The 15,078-nt window shown below is 34.0% G+C and overlaps 1 protein-coding gene across 1 annotated transcript; it reads left to right on the top strand.

Moving 5' to 3' along the window:
- Positions 1-1,777: 1,777 nt before the first annotated feature.
- On the top strand, positions 1,778-11,183 carry LOC109163189 (eukaryotic peptide chain release factor GTP-binding subunit ERF3A). Its single transcript, XM_019311946.1, is given in 20 exon segments — positions 1,778-1,896; positions 2,401-2,442; positions 2,647-2,724; positions 4,639-4,704; positions 5,417-5,512; positions 5,909-6,020; positions 6,844-6,889; positions 7,017-7,088; positions 7,318-7,380; positions 7,496-7,650; positions 7,730-7,794; positions 8,955-9,105; positions 9,314-9,419; positions 9,529-9,664; positions 9,985-10,049; positions 10,164-10,328; positions 10,554-10,626; positions 10,714-10,738; positions 10,740-10,783; positions 10,872-11,183. Coding segments are annotated over 19 exon segments (1,545 nt in total). The 5' UTR covers positions 1,778-1,892; the 3' UTR covers positions 10,765-10,783; positions 10,872-11,183.
- The last annotated feature ends 3,895 nt before the right edge of the window (positions 11,184-15,078 follow it).

Raw genomic sequence — 15,078 nt, 5'->3', positions numbered from 1 at the left:
GCTAACAAGAAAGGAATAATGGGATGGATGGTCCTAAAGGTTGATCTCGAGAAGGCCTACGACAAATTATCCTGGAACTTTATAGAAGATACTCTGCAGGATCTCGGGCTTAACCAGATATGGGTCAGAAACATTTTGCATTGCGTCTCAACCTCACGGCTTACGGTCCTATGGAATGGCCACCAAGCTGATTGGTTCACCCTGGAAAGGGGAATCAGACAGGGAGATCCCATTTCCCCCCTCTTATTTGTGCTGTGTATTGAAAGATTGAGTCATATTGTTGCAAACTCTGTCAATTGTGGTCAGTGGAAAGGTGTGAAACTATCTCATGATGCTCCTAATACGATGCACTTATTTTTTGCAGATGACTTGATATTTTTTGGGGAGGCTACTATCAGTCAGGCCTTGGAGATGAAGCGATGCCTCGATATCTTTTGCTCAAGTTCCGGCCAAAGCATTAGTCTACAAAAGTCTTCCCTGTTCTTCTAAAAAAACACAGATTCTGCAATTCAGCAAAGCATAGAGGAAGCTTTGGGCATTCCTAAAGTCTTGGATTTGGGTAGGCACCTGGGACTACCTTCAATTCATGGCAGGATAAACAAGGAATCCTTCAGTAGCATGCTCGACAGGATTCAAACAAGGCTTGCAGGTTGGAAATCCAGGTCTCTCTCGCTTGCTGGTCGACACATATTGGCCCAATCTGTTCTGTCGGCCATCCCGTATTACACTATGCAATCTACTTTGCTACCAGCAGGAGTGGTTGATGCTATTGAAAAACGTATCCGAGGCTTCATTTGGGGCAGTAAGGAGGGCGAAAGAAGATGTCACTTGGTTAAATGGGATGTGGTGGCTGAGTCTAAAGCTAATGGTGGTTTGGGTATCAAGAGTCTCAAGCATATGAACCTAGCTTTTCTAGCCAAACTTGCGTGGAGACTCTTTCATGAGGAAGATTGTCTTTGGGTCAAAATCCTCAAAGCTAAATATAGAATTGTACCTGCCGACCTTTCCACATGGCAACCGAAATGTAGCAGCTCTAACGTTTGGAGGGGGATTCTCAAAGCCCTACCCATTCTGCAAGGTGGCATCAAATGGCATGTAGGCAACGATAGGTCTATTCGATTTTGGTTAGATGTATGGTTGGATGATTCTCCTTTGCTTGATGTTGCTACTGGACAAATTGCCCCCTCTGTTCTAAGCAATTCTGTGGCTAATTATTGGAATCCGGGTGAGGGCTGGTACTGGGAAATGCTCGATTGTTTTCTTCTAGCCAGAATCTTGAGCAGGCTTGCCACCGTTGTTCTCAACGAAGACCCTTATGCAGATGATCGAATTGTTTGGAGTAAAGAGGCCCATGGTCAGTTTTTTGTAAGCACAACTTATGCGACTGCTATGGATATCCCGAAGACAATCGACGCGGCTAAGTGGAATAATATCTGGAAACTTAAAATTCCAAACCGCATCTGTAAATTTATCTTATATAATTTTTGATATTATATTAATGTACTTTAAATTATTTATTTTAATACAAACATTGGGCAAGTAAAACTAGAAACCATTATAATTTGGAGTTCTACTATATGTACCTTCAAATCTTACTCTTTCAAATTTATTCCTTAATGTGGCTGATAAGTTATTATCTTCATGTGACCTCTATAAAAGTGTCTATATCAATATTTTAAGTGTGGGACTGCAAGTAAAAGTTGAAAATATAGAATAAGAGTACATGTAGTATTTTCCTATAATTTGTAACATTTCTAATAAGCAAGTATAACCGATATTTCATTCATCGTTTCCAAGTAAAGGCAAAAAACTTAGCCAACCGGCCATCCCTCGCCTCTCTACTCCCCTTTCCCACGCGAAAAAACCCGTGCACTCCCTCCAAATAGCTAACTATGGGTACGGGGATCTAATTCTCATCAGATTTATTAATTATTTGTGTGCTAATTAAGTTATAGGTTTCTTATTTTAACTTCTTAATTTGCTTGCAATTTTTATCTGTTTTTTGGATTTGATGCTGAATTTTAATTGCAAAGATCGGACTGGAATGCCTGGAAGTGCAAATGATCTGCTGATATTTTTTTATTTTTTATATATGGTTAAGTATTCTTCTAATTATTTGAAAATATAAAATATGCATGGGGTTGTACATCTATTATGCTTGCGGATTGGTATATATGAATCCGAACATGTGGATGCTTATTGTGTGTAAAAATCTGAAAACTTTATTCATATGATCGTGGGTACAGGTTGTATCAATTATCATGTATGTGGATTGTGGAGTAGTTATATTGTCTGTTAATTTTGCTACTCCATAGTTTTCAAACTACATCTCGAATTTTTATTCAGATATTTTATGGAGTAATGTCAATAACCTTTTTGTTATGTTGCTTCCAATTTTAGATATTGAAGAGGATATCAAGGCGCTTCAGCTTGATTCATCTGGTATAACTCCATCACTAATATCATCAGTCTATTTTATACCCAGCAGTAAATATGAAAATTACTAATATTATTTTGAGATATTGGTAGTTTTGGATTCAACTGTACCTAGTTAATATTTACTTTAGAATTAGATAGTCGTCAAAGATTGTGATTCTGAATGTGTATTTTATTGTACCGTTTCTTTCCTCTGTGGCTGACTTGAAGTAGAAGATACTCATATGGCTAATGCTGATGATGGGAAACCTGATGAAGTTGTAAAACCTGACGAAACTGACGAAGTAGGTATTGCTGATATTTTTTTGGCCAATGATTCCCTAATATACATTTTGGTTGAAATTCTTCAGGGCTCTGCTTCTCTTGGTAGTCTTGATGTAGCTATGATTATTGGATTAGTTGTGATGTTGTAACTTTGTATGGACAGACTTAATATTTTTTCCTCTACTTGATTGTTTTTTTCCTGAATTTTATTCACATTACTTAATTAGTAAACAGTGGCACATAATTGTCTCTTTGTCAAAGTGATAGTTCTGCATGCAATTATTTTTTTTTTATTTTTTTTTTTTTTTTGCTGTTTAGCATGCTACTAGGTTAATGATAAAGAACCCAAGGAAGTGATGAGCTGTACATGTGACTTGACCACATTAGAAATGAAGGTTGGTGCTTTTAATCTCTTATTAGTGAACTTGGCCTTATCAAGTCAAACTATTCACATCAAAATTCATGGGAGATAAGTTCATAACATCCAGAAGTTGGTATAATATTACTATTTGTATGAAGTTTCTTTTTATTAGTAACAAATCTCTTGTTATCTTTTAACATATTCTCCTTTCAATTAAATAGATACATCAATGCTTTAATCTTTGAATTTTGAATTGTCATAGGGTTCACTACCAGGGTTATCTAGGCGTCGCCTAGGCGCCGCCTAGGCGTCTGGGCGGTCACAGCCTTGCGCCTAGACCGCTCGCCTCGCCTAAGTGCAAAATACAACCCAAAACCCCACAAAACATACATGGGCAGAACCTACACACTAAGGCGAGTTGACCGGTGTAATTTTCAGCCGGAGAAGACGCCGGAATCTGCCTCACGCTCCGGCGCGTGGCGTCGGAGCAGCGGCACGGCGGCGGCGCGTGGAGGCTCCGATGGCGGCGCGGTTCGAGCTCCGGCGTCGTCCTCCTGTTCTGAGCAAAGCCCACTACCTCACCCTGACATGTTATCAATAAATACTAACTTCTCACTACTCTAGGAAAAACTATTCATCTTCTCAAAGATGACTGAAGTAAATAGGGTTCAAAAAGGCTTCCCAAGACAAGATATTTCCAATATATACAATAAATACTAAACTTCTCATTATTCTAGGAAAAACTATTCATCTACTAAAGGCAGCTTGAAGTAAATAGGCTGCCCAAGACAAGATATTTTCAATATATATGTATATATTTTATATATTTTATTTATTTAATACTCATCGCCTAGTCATCGCCTAGGTGGTCGCCTAGTCGACTAGTCGACTAGGCAGTTGGTGGCATCTCGCCTAGAAAGTCCGCCTTGATAACCTTGTTCACTACTAAACTTTTTTTGTATGTTTTTCAAGATGATCTTCAAAAGTGAAAGAATACAACACATGGCTCTCACCTAGGCATCTGTATGGTGGGAGAAAAAAGTGGGGGTGGGACTGGGGAGGTGAGAGTATGATTAGGGGAAAATCAGAATTGTTTATGGTCAATGGAGAATCATTTCTCTGACCAAATTGATGTAGTCTATGGAATATATATCGTAAAACTCTTCTTCTAAGTGGGCTAGATGAACTTGAATATGATATGCCACATACATTTTCAAAATTATTATATATCTATTCTTACAAAGTAGAATTAGGTGGTAGTCTTTTTTTATTTTATGGAAAAAGAATGAAGAGACTATCATGTTCTTTTCTTTATAGGTATCACCATCCTTCTAAGTGGAGGAACCCAGATAACACAAGAATTCTAGCAGTCATCCTCTCATTGAACTTTTAGGATTTTATCATTGTGATTTATTGTTATTATTATTATTTTTAGATTTTTAGATTTTTTTTTTCTCAACTGAAGGCATTAATTTGTAGCTTCCGTGTGTTCTGGAAGAAAGTAATGCTCTTAGTGATATTTTATTTGCTATCCATATGAAGGGTGTTGTAATATGTTTACATTCTTTGTGTTATAGATGTTAAGAATGAGTCACAAGCAAACTCAGAACCAGTGCATATTGAGCATAAAGGCTTTACAGAAGGTCTGTGATTGATTTAGGTCTTTCTGCTCAGTGTTCATTCAGATATCTGTGCTCCATATCTGTTAGGGAGCAGTGTGATTGCCTGGTTTGGTGGGGGAAGTGCACACTCTTGGCATGGGATTACAATTGTTCTGTCCATCTCTTTCTAAATAACCTTGGTTTTGTTTAATATGGAGTATTTAGTTTTATGGGTAAGATATTTTATTTGCAAAAAGGCACCAAGATGAGGTTACAAAGGCTTTACAAAAAAAAAAGCCATGTCTCATCTTTCTTCGTAGCTTAAGAATTTAAAATCCACATTGATAGTGTACATTCTCTTGCTTATCATGGAAAGGATATCTTAAGCTCAATAATCAACTTGTGGCTGAAGTGGACACCCCTAAATGCTTCTCTTAGGTGTGGGCGTTGGTTCGGGTGATACCCGAATTTATTTTGGGTGATGTTTTTGACACCCAATACCCCGTGACCGAACCAAATTTAATTCGGATATGTTGTGTTCGGATGATCCGAATACGCCGCTAGCTTCTCTTATTAGTTACCACACAATACACTGTGTCTAATTTCCTCACTGGTTTTGTAACATTGTCCATGCGTTTACTATCACCTCGGTGCAAAATTTTGTGGTAGATTGTTTCAACATGTATCAGTCTGTTCTAGCATTAAATATTGTTCTTGACTTCAATATGCTCATCAAATTTCATATTCTTTACAGAAAAAGAAAAGAAAAACCCAGCTATAGATGATGCTAATGATAAGGAGGAAATCAACAAAAAACGACATCTGAATGTTGTATTCATAGGACATGTTGGTAAGGAATTGTTTCCCTTGTTTACATGTGGGTGTGTATACATATTTTGTAATCTTCTAGGTGATCATTTTCGTTTATCAAGTTGATAATTGAAGGAAAATGCTACTTCTGTCTTAATGAACATCTGGTTATTACAATAATAAAGTGATTATGCAATTTCTATCTTTATGGATTATGATATGCATGGTATTAAATGCTTGGTAAGTTCACCACATGTATATTTTTTTGTGGTAATTTTCAAGATACTTATTGTTATATAAACATCTTTGCAGTAAAATTCTTTGGACATATATAGGTAAATTTGTAAATTGTAACTTGTAAGATACAAGCTAATATTTGGCATTCTCTTGTCACTTGTAATTAGTTCTTTACCTTTCTCTTTCGTGATGCCTATAGATGCTGGGAAGTCAACTATTGGAGGGCAGATACTGTTCCTTAGTGGACAAGTAGATGAGCGTACAATCCAGAAGTATGAGAAAGAAGCTAAGGATAAAAGTAGAGAGAGCTGGTAAATCTTGCTTGATTTTTCTGTTCTACTTGGCTAAATTATTGTATTAATGGTTCTTATCAATCCTCTAATGGATGGAGGTTTTTATGGAAAGTTTTGTTTCACTTCATCCAGTTTCTAGGCCTCTCTCAATATTGTATCATTGATGCACTAGCTCCCAACTTTTTGCATAGTTAACTTGATTTTAGGATGTAGCCATTAGCTGCTTGTAATGTAAATAGTGTTTTGGATAGGTAGCCATTACGTCTTAATGAATAAAGGTAGGAGTCCTCTTAATGAATTACAGATTGCTTCTGATAATTTTGGATTTATATATCATGAAAAAGACACCTCCACATTATTGTATTGTGATTCACAAGTTATTACATTTGTTCTAGACTTCTCTTCTAAAATTTTAGATTCTCAAGTTGAGGTGTTGAGCTTGCAGATTTTGCCTCTTTTAATATCAGAGGTTTGAAAGCATTGTCATTTGCTTGTCTGGTTTGCAACAATAACAACTTACAAATGAGAAACTGAGAATAGGTGGCAATCCTATGTCAACTTGGCCTTTACTGACTACTTGGTCATGTTCTCATGTTGCAATTACATTGCTTTGAAATGTCAGTTTGCATTTTGATGATTTGTTTTCTAATGTCTTTGATGTTTTCTATCTTTTCTAGTTGATCCCAAATGCTTAAGGTTTGAGATGATTTGCATTTTATGTTTATGCCCCACTTCAGTTTTTTCTTTTTACTTGAAGAAAGGTTGACAGTTTCATTTTGCAAGCTTAAGTGTATTCACTTATGCCATTGTTCCTTTTTGTTTTTGGATTTGACTGTATTAGGTATATGGCATATATTATGGACACAAATGAAGAAGAGAGAGTTAAGGTATGATGATAATTCCACCTTAAAAAAATTCATCATGTTTAATTGTTCGTTTAACCCAGTACTTTAATCACGTAGTTTCCTAAATCTTCGGTTCCCCACTGGTAATTTTGGGTAACTTGATGTGCAGGGTATTACTGTTGAAGTTGGAAGGGCACATTTTGAAACCGAAACTACAAGATTCACAATTTTGGATGCCCCGGTAAACTGCAGACAGCAGTAGTTTATCTGCTTTACTTTCTCTTTAGGTGCATACTTTTTGAAGTGGTCAAAATAAAGATCTAATCTTTTCTCTAGAGTGTTGGGTACTAATTAATGTTGAAGATTTTGGAATCTTCTCTTTTATGGTCATTATTTGCTAGTTATATGTTTTCTACCTTTCAACCCCTGCTTTACATGGACCCCAACATTTCCAATTGCTTGTCCTCCAGGGACACAAGAGCTATGTTCCCAATATGATTAGTGGAGCATCTCAAGCTGATATTGGTGTACTGGTAAGATAGTTTCATTGTATGTAATGATTAAAGAAACTCCCTATTCAGCTTGAATGGTTCATGTCCATTTTATGAAAGTAGTTTTACCTGATTTTTATTTTGCCTTGCAATCCAGGTGATATCTGCAAGGAAGGGTGAGTTTGAAACTGGATATGAAAGAGGTGGACAAACACGTGAGCATGTTCAACTTGCAAAGACTCTTGGAGTTACAAAGCTCCTCATTGTTGTCAATAAAATGGATGAACCCACTGTCAACTGGTCAAAAGAAAGGTGTTCCTTTGTAGTGTCTTTCAGTGTTAATTTTAACATTGATTTTTCCCATTCCCTTTATGGAGTTATATCGTTTCAGGTATGATGAAATTGAGGGAAAAATGATACCTTTTTTGAAGTCATCCGGATATAATGTGAAGAAAGGTAAGTGAACAAATGGTTGACTTGCAGATGAAGTGCCTAGAGATTTTAAGTCTTGTATCTCCTTATTTGAGTAATGATTATTTCCGTTCACTAGCCAAATCATTTCGTATTCATGTTCTTCAATATATTAAAGGGAAAATGGCACTTCACCCCCCCCCCCCCCCTCCCCCTCCCCGGAATTATAGGCTTATAACACTTTTTTCCCTGTTCATGTATCCATGTATCCACATTTGTCCCCTCAATTATTTTCAAAGTGGCAGTTCCGCCCCCCCCCCCCCCGATGATAATTGTTGAATTTAAACTATTTTGAAATAGAAAAAAGAATTTACAAAAATAAATAAATAATTTTTGAACCGGCGGTTCAAACTGAAACTGGAATCAGAATAAATGCAAACCGGAACCGAACAGATTTATCATTTACAAATGGTGTTTACAAATCTGTTCGGTTTGGTTCGCATTTATTATGATTCCAATTTCGGTTTGAACCACCAGTTCAAAATTTATTTATTTATTTTTGTAAATTCTATTTTCTATTTTTAAAATAGTCTAAATTCAACAATTATTTTATTTTATTTTTTTTCGGTTCTGAATCATAACAAGAACCATCTCTACTATTTCAGTTCAGTTGCTAGTGTCTAGTTCGGTTCAAATCGAATAGTAGTCATCCCTACGTATAAGTAATAATTTGTTGAAGAAAAATAAATGAAATAATTATTTTTAAGGGTAAAAATGTCCATTTAACATCAACGGGGAAAAACTGCCACTTTTAAAAATTAAAATAATTGAGGGGGTAAATGTGGATACATGAATAACAATGCTATAAGCCTATAATTCAGGGGGAAAAAGTGCAATTTTCCCTATATTAAACTTTTTCATTTATGTTAGTTTTTGTAGTAAAATGTCTATTCTTTTTATATTGCATACTCACTTTTCAGTTTTTTGTTGTTGAGATAGATGTGATTTTGAATTTTTGGGGACCTTATATAGTGATCTGGTAGGGAATCATGACTGTGCAAACTCTGATTTCTCCTTATTTTATTCTGTTTGCGTGTAAATAACTTGCCTTTGAATTGTGTAAGAATAGATTTGCATAGATACATTAATGCAAAATTTATCACTACAATTGCTACTTTAATTTTTTATTTTTTTTGGATTTATAGATGTTCAGTTTCTTCCCATATCTGGGCTCTTGGGTTCAAATTTGAAAACAAGATTGGATAAAAGTGTTTGTCCATGGTGGAATGGTCCCTGTCTATTTGAAGCTCTTGATGCGGTTGAAGTCCCACCTCGTGATCCTAAAGGTCCTTTTAGGTACAGCATGCTTTTATTTGTATAATCTGTATGTAAATGTTTGTTCTTCCTAGTGTCGGATAGAATGCTTATCAGTATGCTTTTATTCATCTAATCTGCATATAATTATTTTGTGTATTGTGTATTGTTTTGGCTTGTGATAGTTTTCATACCTCTTTCTTATTTGGTCAAAGAGGTTTTGTCTAACTTTGGCTGTATGGTTTTGTAGAATGCCTATTATTGATAAATTTAAGGATATGGGAACAGTTGTTATGGGAAAAGTAGAATCTGGTAGCATACGTGAGGGAGACAATTTGTTGGTGATGCCTAATAAGGTGCTTCTCATGAACCTTTACTTTTTAAAGATTTTTTTGGGGTGGAATTTTTGAAAACTTATGTAAGAGTACTATTTCAATAACTCTCATGTCCTTTGCTTGTTGTTAGGCTCCTGTTAAAGTTCTTGCCATATTCATTGATGAAGACAGAGTTCGACAAGCAGGGCCTGGGGAAAACTTACGAGTCAGAGTATCTGGGGTTGAGGAAGAGGATATCTTATCGGGTTTTGTTTTATGCAGTGTTGGTAATAATACCATTCAATTATTTTTCTATACTTAACCTACATTTATATTTATTTTTCATATAGCGAAGGAATAGTATGGCCCTTTATTGTGATTGTGAAGAATGTAGTATATAGTATTTTTGTGAGGTAACTGCCCATTTGAGAACTAAATTTTTAACTCAAGGAGCAAAAGTGTAAAAACATAACATTAGAGAGACCAAATTTGGAATGAATCTTTGGGTTGCATTTGAATTATTATTATTTCTATACCTATAATTCTGTGTGAATGACTTATCAAATTTCAATTGTCTTAGATGTCTAATACTTTTCTTTCGATGCAGTAAAGCCAGTACCTGCTGTTACTGAATTCGTTGCTCAGTTGTCAATCCTTGAGTTGCTGGATAATGTATGAATTGAACCTTTCATTGTTATATTATTGTTCTCTTAATGCCTTATTTTGTGATTGGGTTAATTTGCTCGGCACTTCTGTGTGAAATTCAACAACTGTTATATATTTCAGGCAATTTTTACTGCTGGTTACAAGGCTGTTTTGCACATTCACTCAGTTGTTGAGGAATGTGAAATTGTAGAGTTAGTGCAGCAAATTGATCCAAAAACAAAGAAACCTATGAAAAAGAAACCACTTTTTGTAAAGAATGGTGCTTTTGTTGTGTGTCGTCTTCAGGTTGGTTTTTTTTTTTTTTGACGAGTCTTCAGGTTGGGTTTTTAATTATCTAAATTCAGCTCTCAACTCTCTTTTTACATGGATACTTCCAACTAATATATTCTGCACGCAATAATGTTTTGTAATGAAATAGCTCAATCTTCCTGAAAGACTTATACCTAAATTCCAATCCCAATTGCTTTATTTTCTCCTTTTGTTATTAATTTGGTGCTTTTACCTTCCCAGGTGAATAATCTGATATGTGTTGAGAAATTCTCTGATTTTTCCCAGCTTGGAAGATTCACTCTTCGCACAGAGGGTTTGGAACTTATCCTTAGTCTTTTCTGTTACCTATAACATTCATTTTCTTCTTACTGTTTATCATCCGTGGAACCTTATTCTTCAGGGAAAACTGTTGCTGTGGGCAAAGTTTCCTACCATAGGTGACACTGCATAAAATTTTCGTAATCTCTCAGGTATAGCCTGTTACGGTGTAGACTTGATTTGAAGTTTTCCATGTGCCAAAGAAAGGGTTTATGACAAACTGCTCTAATTTTTGCTCAGAAAAGACTCGTTTCATTCTGCTAAGGTAATAACAGTAGTTCTATGAAATGTGTTACAGCTCGACAATTATCACACATGCCAGTTTACCCAAGCAGAGCATAATCTGCTTGCCTATCTTTTGATATGAAGATACGAGACTGCAATGTTTTTCGTGTATACTGTTAGCATATATGATCACACGCTGCAGTTTACTGAAGCAGCTGCATAATTTCAAGTAGATTGTGGGTTTAAGGCTTTTTTGAGTCATGTTGAGAATGTTGTGTTGTTTAACTTATATATACAAGTGCATGAGCACGCATGTTTTATGAACAATTTTTTTTTTTTTTTTTTTTTTTTTTTTTTTTGGTTGACATTTTGGCCCGGTTTGGTAACATAATTAGCTTACTAGTCAATTTTGGCTTATTTAACCACTATTAGCTAATCAATATGAGTAGTGTTTGATTAATTAGCTTTTTGTAACAGTTTATTGTTTCAAAATGTTAAAATTCACAAAGTTGCTCAAAGCAACCGATCATTTTTTTGAAAAAGTCATTTTACATGTAATCAGCTAACAGTTAATTTATCAAATACTTTTCTATAATCAGTTAATGTTATTAATTATCCAAATTTACTAACATCTATTTACCAAACACTCATTTTACATGTATAAATGTCTGTTTTTGTTGTGATTCTTGTCATTTGTTACCATGTTTAATATGATACCTACAAAAATGGTGCAATGGAGTGCTTTGGTCTATAACTTTTCTTTTGGTGTGTATTCATTCAATCGTAATGGTTTATTTATTCAAAGAGTGAGTGTCAGGGATGTTACTATGTTAGAATTGAAATATAAAATATACGGCCAAAGTAGAAATATTGACAATTGAAATAGCCTACAAATCGTGATCACACGTCTTCACTCTTCCATTAATAATACTTTATTTCCTTTTCTTTGTACATGTTCGTTTTTTCATGGTTTAGAATCTTTCGTTTTCAGATGATTTTTAGTGATTTATTTAAGAAATCAATTAATATTTGATTCATTGATGGATGGTGTGCAACATTTATACGTTATATGATGAAATCACGCCACCTTCCTAATGGAAAAGCTTCTCCCTTTCAATTTCAACAAGTGCAAATATTCTTGTGCATATTTAATGGATTTTACCTTTTCTTCTTCTCCCAAAAGGTTGAATCCCCAACCCTAAGCTCCACCCCCCCCCCTCCACACTCCGGCTTGACAGAGCATTTGAGAGAATGTTAATCACGGTGACTCAATAGCTCAGCAGACAAGGTCAAATGTCGGTGCGCATAAGGGATCGCCCACTTTGGACATAATCCTCAAAAATCACACAATGATCGATCATTCAAGTTGGTCAGATTGTTGACTTGGTAACCAAAATGTTACAAGTTTGACTTCCAACAGGAGTGACTTATTAGTTTGAGCCAATCAGTTATAGACAACATAGGTAAGGCAGAGTTCTACTTGTTCTTTCCATGAGAATGAAACATCTAAATATAATGTATACTAATTGAAGAATGTGTTATGTTTTAACTAAAAAGTTGACATTTTGCATAAGCTGGTTCTGATACCAAATTGAAGAATGTATTATGTCTCAACTAAAAATATAAGTTGATGAATATTATATATTTATATATTTATATATTATATATTCAACACACATAATTTCAAAATAACTCATGATGATGTTACATGCTACCACATAATGATATCATGATCCAAGTTTATTACAAATGAAATTCATGTTCATTTGTTGGACACAACCTCTCCAAAACCTACAAGACATCATAAGGGATTCTCACAGCATAATATATACATACATTCATTTATGTTTTGTCAGCAAGGCTTTCCTCCACAAAACCTACAAAAGAAATACATAATATATAGGAAATAATGAAGTTTTAGACTTAAGTTATGGTAAAAAATCGATTTTACTTCTTAGTTATTCAATATCAGCATAAATAATTGCTTTTGCTCTATGGTTAAAAACTAGGAGATAAGGCGCATAGTTAGCTTATCAGCTAATTTTTGCTTTATTAACCACGGTTAGCGGTTAGACTTGGCTAAACAATCAATATGAATTTTTGATTAATTAACTTTTTATAACAACTTATTGCCTCTAAAAAATAACACCTTATTGATCCAAAATGCTAAAATTCAAAAAATCCGCTCAAAGCAGTTTTTCGATAAATTTTTTGAAAAAATCATTTTGCATGTAATCAGCTATCAACTAACATCTAATTTATCAAACACTTTTCTACAATCAACTAATATTATCAACTAGTCAAACCCACTAATCCAATCAACTAACATCTATTTACCAAACAAGACCTATATGTGTTCACATTGAACAAGTAAAGGTTAAAATTGCTATTTAGTTAAGGAGTATAATTTAAGGATTAAAATTACACTTATTTTAATGAAACATAAATCAAGATTTGTTGGGTTTTTTTTTTTTTTTTGGTAAATTGAGACAATTCCCAATTACAATATAAAATTTTCCAAATAAATTAGTAAAGGAGAGAATCAATTAAATCATGCCGCTGTTAAATAATTTATAGAAATTAGTTATAATTTCATTGTTTAAAATTACCATTTCAACGTACCAACAACCTCTTAGAGGCTAATATGAGAGCAGGTGACAACAAACATCTATTTCATCATTTCATGCTCTGATCTGCTTTTGTTCTAAAGGAGTAGTTTCCCATCATTGTATAGAAGATCAGAGTAATATTTCTTGTCAAATTTAATTCGTTAATACCTAATTTGGTACTACAAAAATATTAAACTAAAAAAACAGTAAGTATATATACACTGTTTCTTAATTATTATTATTCTTCTTCCTATATCATTAAAAACAATATTAGTGTTTGAAATTAGAATCCATCGTTTTTTTTTTTTTTTGGGTGAACATTTTCAAATGTTTAGTTCGTTTTTTTGAACATTTTCAAATGTTTAGTTCTTAGCTTCCTGTCTCTTTTCAAATCATTAAAATTATTTTTTGAAGGACAAATCATTAAAATTATAAAATACAAATATTTATGGATAATAAAAATTCTATATGGAACTTTACAGGAAAGGTACAAATTTTCGAATATCAAATTATGACTTTTTTAACTGGAGTAATTAATGACTAATATTTATGAATTATGATACGAAAATAATTATTAGTACAATTGTTTATTTATATTGGAAAGAAGTAATTCAAATTTATAAGTTACTCCGTATTAATTATGCACCTTGTGCTCATATGACACCTTTGTGACTCTCTTTGAGAGAAGGTCACAGGATCGAATCCGGTGGCAGGATATTGATTTTTTGAGCTGCAACAGATAAAAAAAATATAAAACAGATACTACCTTGTAATAGAGTCAATAATACCAAAAAATCAGAGGCAGTGTGGGAGCAACCTCTCAAAGTGAGGGGGGTTCCTTGTGCGCAGTGAGCAAAGGTCTAGCCCCTGTGGTTCATGTTCAGTTGAGTTACCATGATTTACATCCTCCCAAATGCTCTGTCGGATCGAGATGTGGTGGGCCCTTAGGGTTGGGGTTCAGCCTGTTGGAAGAATAATACCAAAAAAGTTAATAATTACACATGGAATGAAATTAATAATTATGTCATAATTAATTACACACTTATATGGAGAAGATTCTTTAATAAATTGGAAAGATGAGCAAATCAAGTTGGTGATTAATGAAATATAAGACATTAATTTGGTAAAACAAAATTCTGTTTTAATTAGCGGAAGTTTTAAGAGCAGAATGGTAATTTTATTCAACGCAAATAAAAAATAAAACTTTCTAAATCACTGTGTGCATATATTGTTTCTATAATATCTTTTTTGTACTCGGTACAAGTTCTAAAATTTTTAAAATTATATCCTGTGCAAAAGATATTAGTATCGATCGATAATGTAGACATTTCCTGAATTTAAATTCACACGTACAGACATGTTTAGACATAGAGTAGATATTAGAAATTTGAAAACCATTAAATTGAGAGTGGTGGGTATGTTTCAGTGTGCATATGAATTGACAAAATTTTTGGTTTTCTTGTGGTTTATTGTTGTCGGTATGAAAGGTATACATACATATATATCTTAATTAGTTAAAAAAAAAATTAATTTGTTTTGCACGCATTTGGCAAGAAAAGGTGAGTTATGTCAGGTACACAACTTTTTTCAATTACTTACAATATAATTGAATA

Source organism: Ipomoea nil, unplaced genomic scaffold (assembly GCF_001879475.1).
Source record: "Ipomoea nil cultivar Tokyo-kokei standard unplaced genomic scaffold, Asagao_1.1 scaffold2975, whole genome shotgun sequence".
NCBI classification, from domain to species: Eukaryota; Viridiplantae; Streptophyta; class Magnoliopsida; order Solanales; family Convolvulaceae; genus Ipomoea; species Ipomoea nil.
The sequence above is the reverse complement of the archived record's forward strand: the minus strand, read 5'-3'. Positions and strand labels throughout refer to the sequence as shown.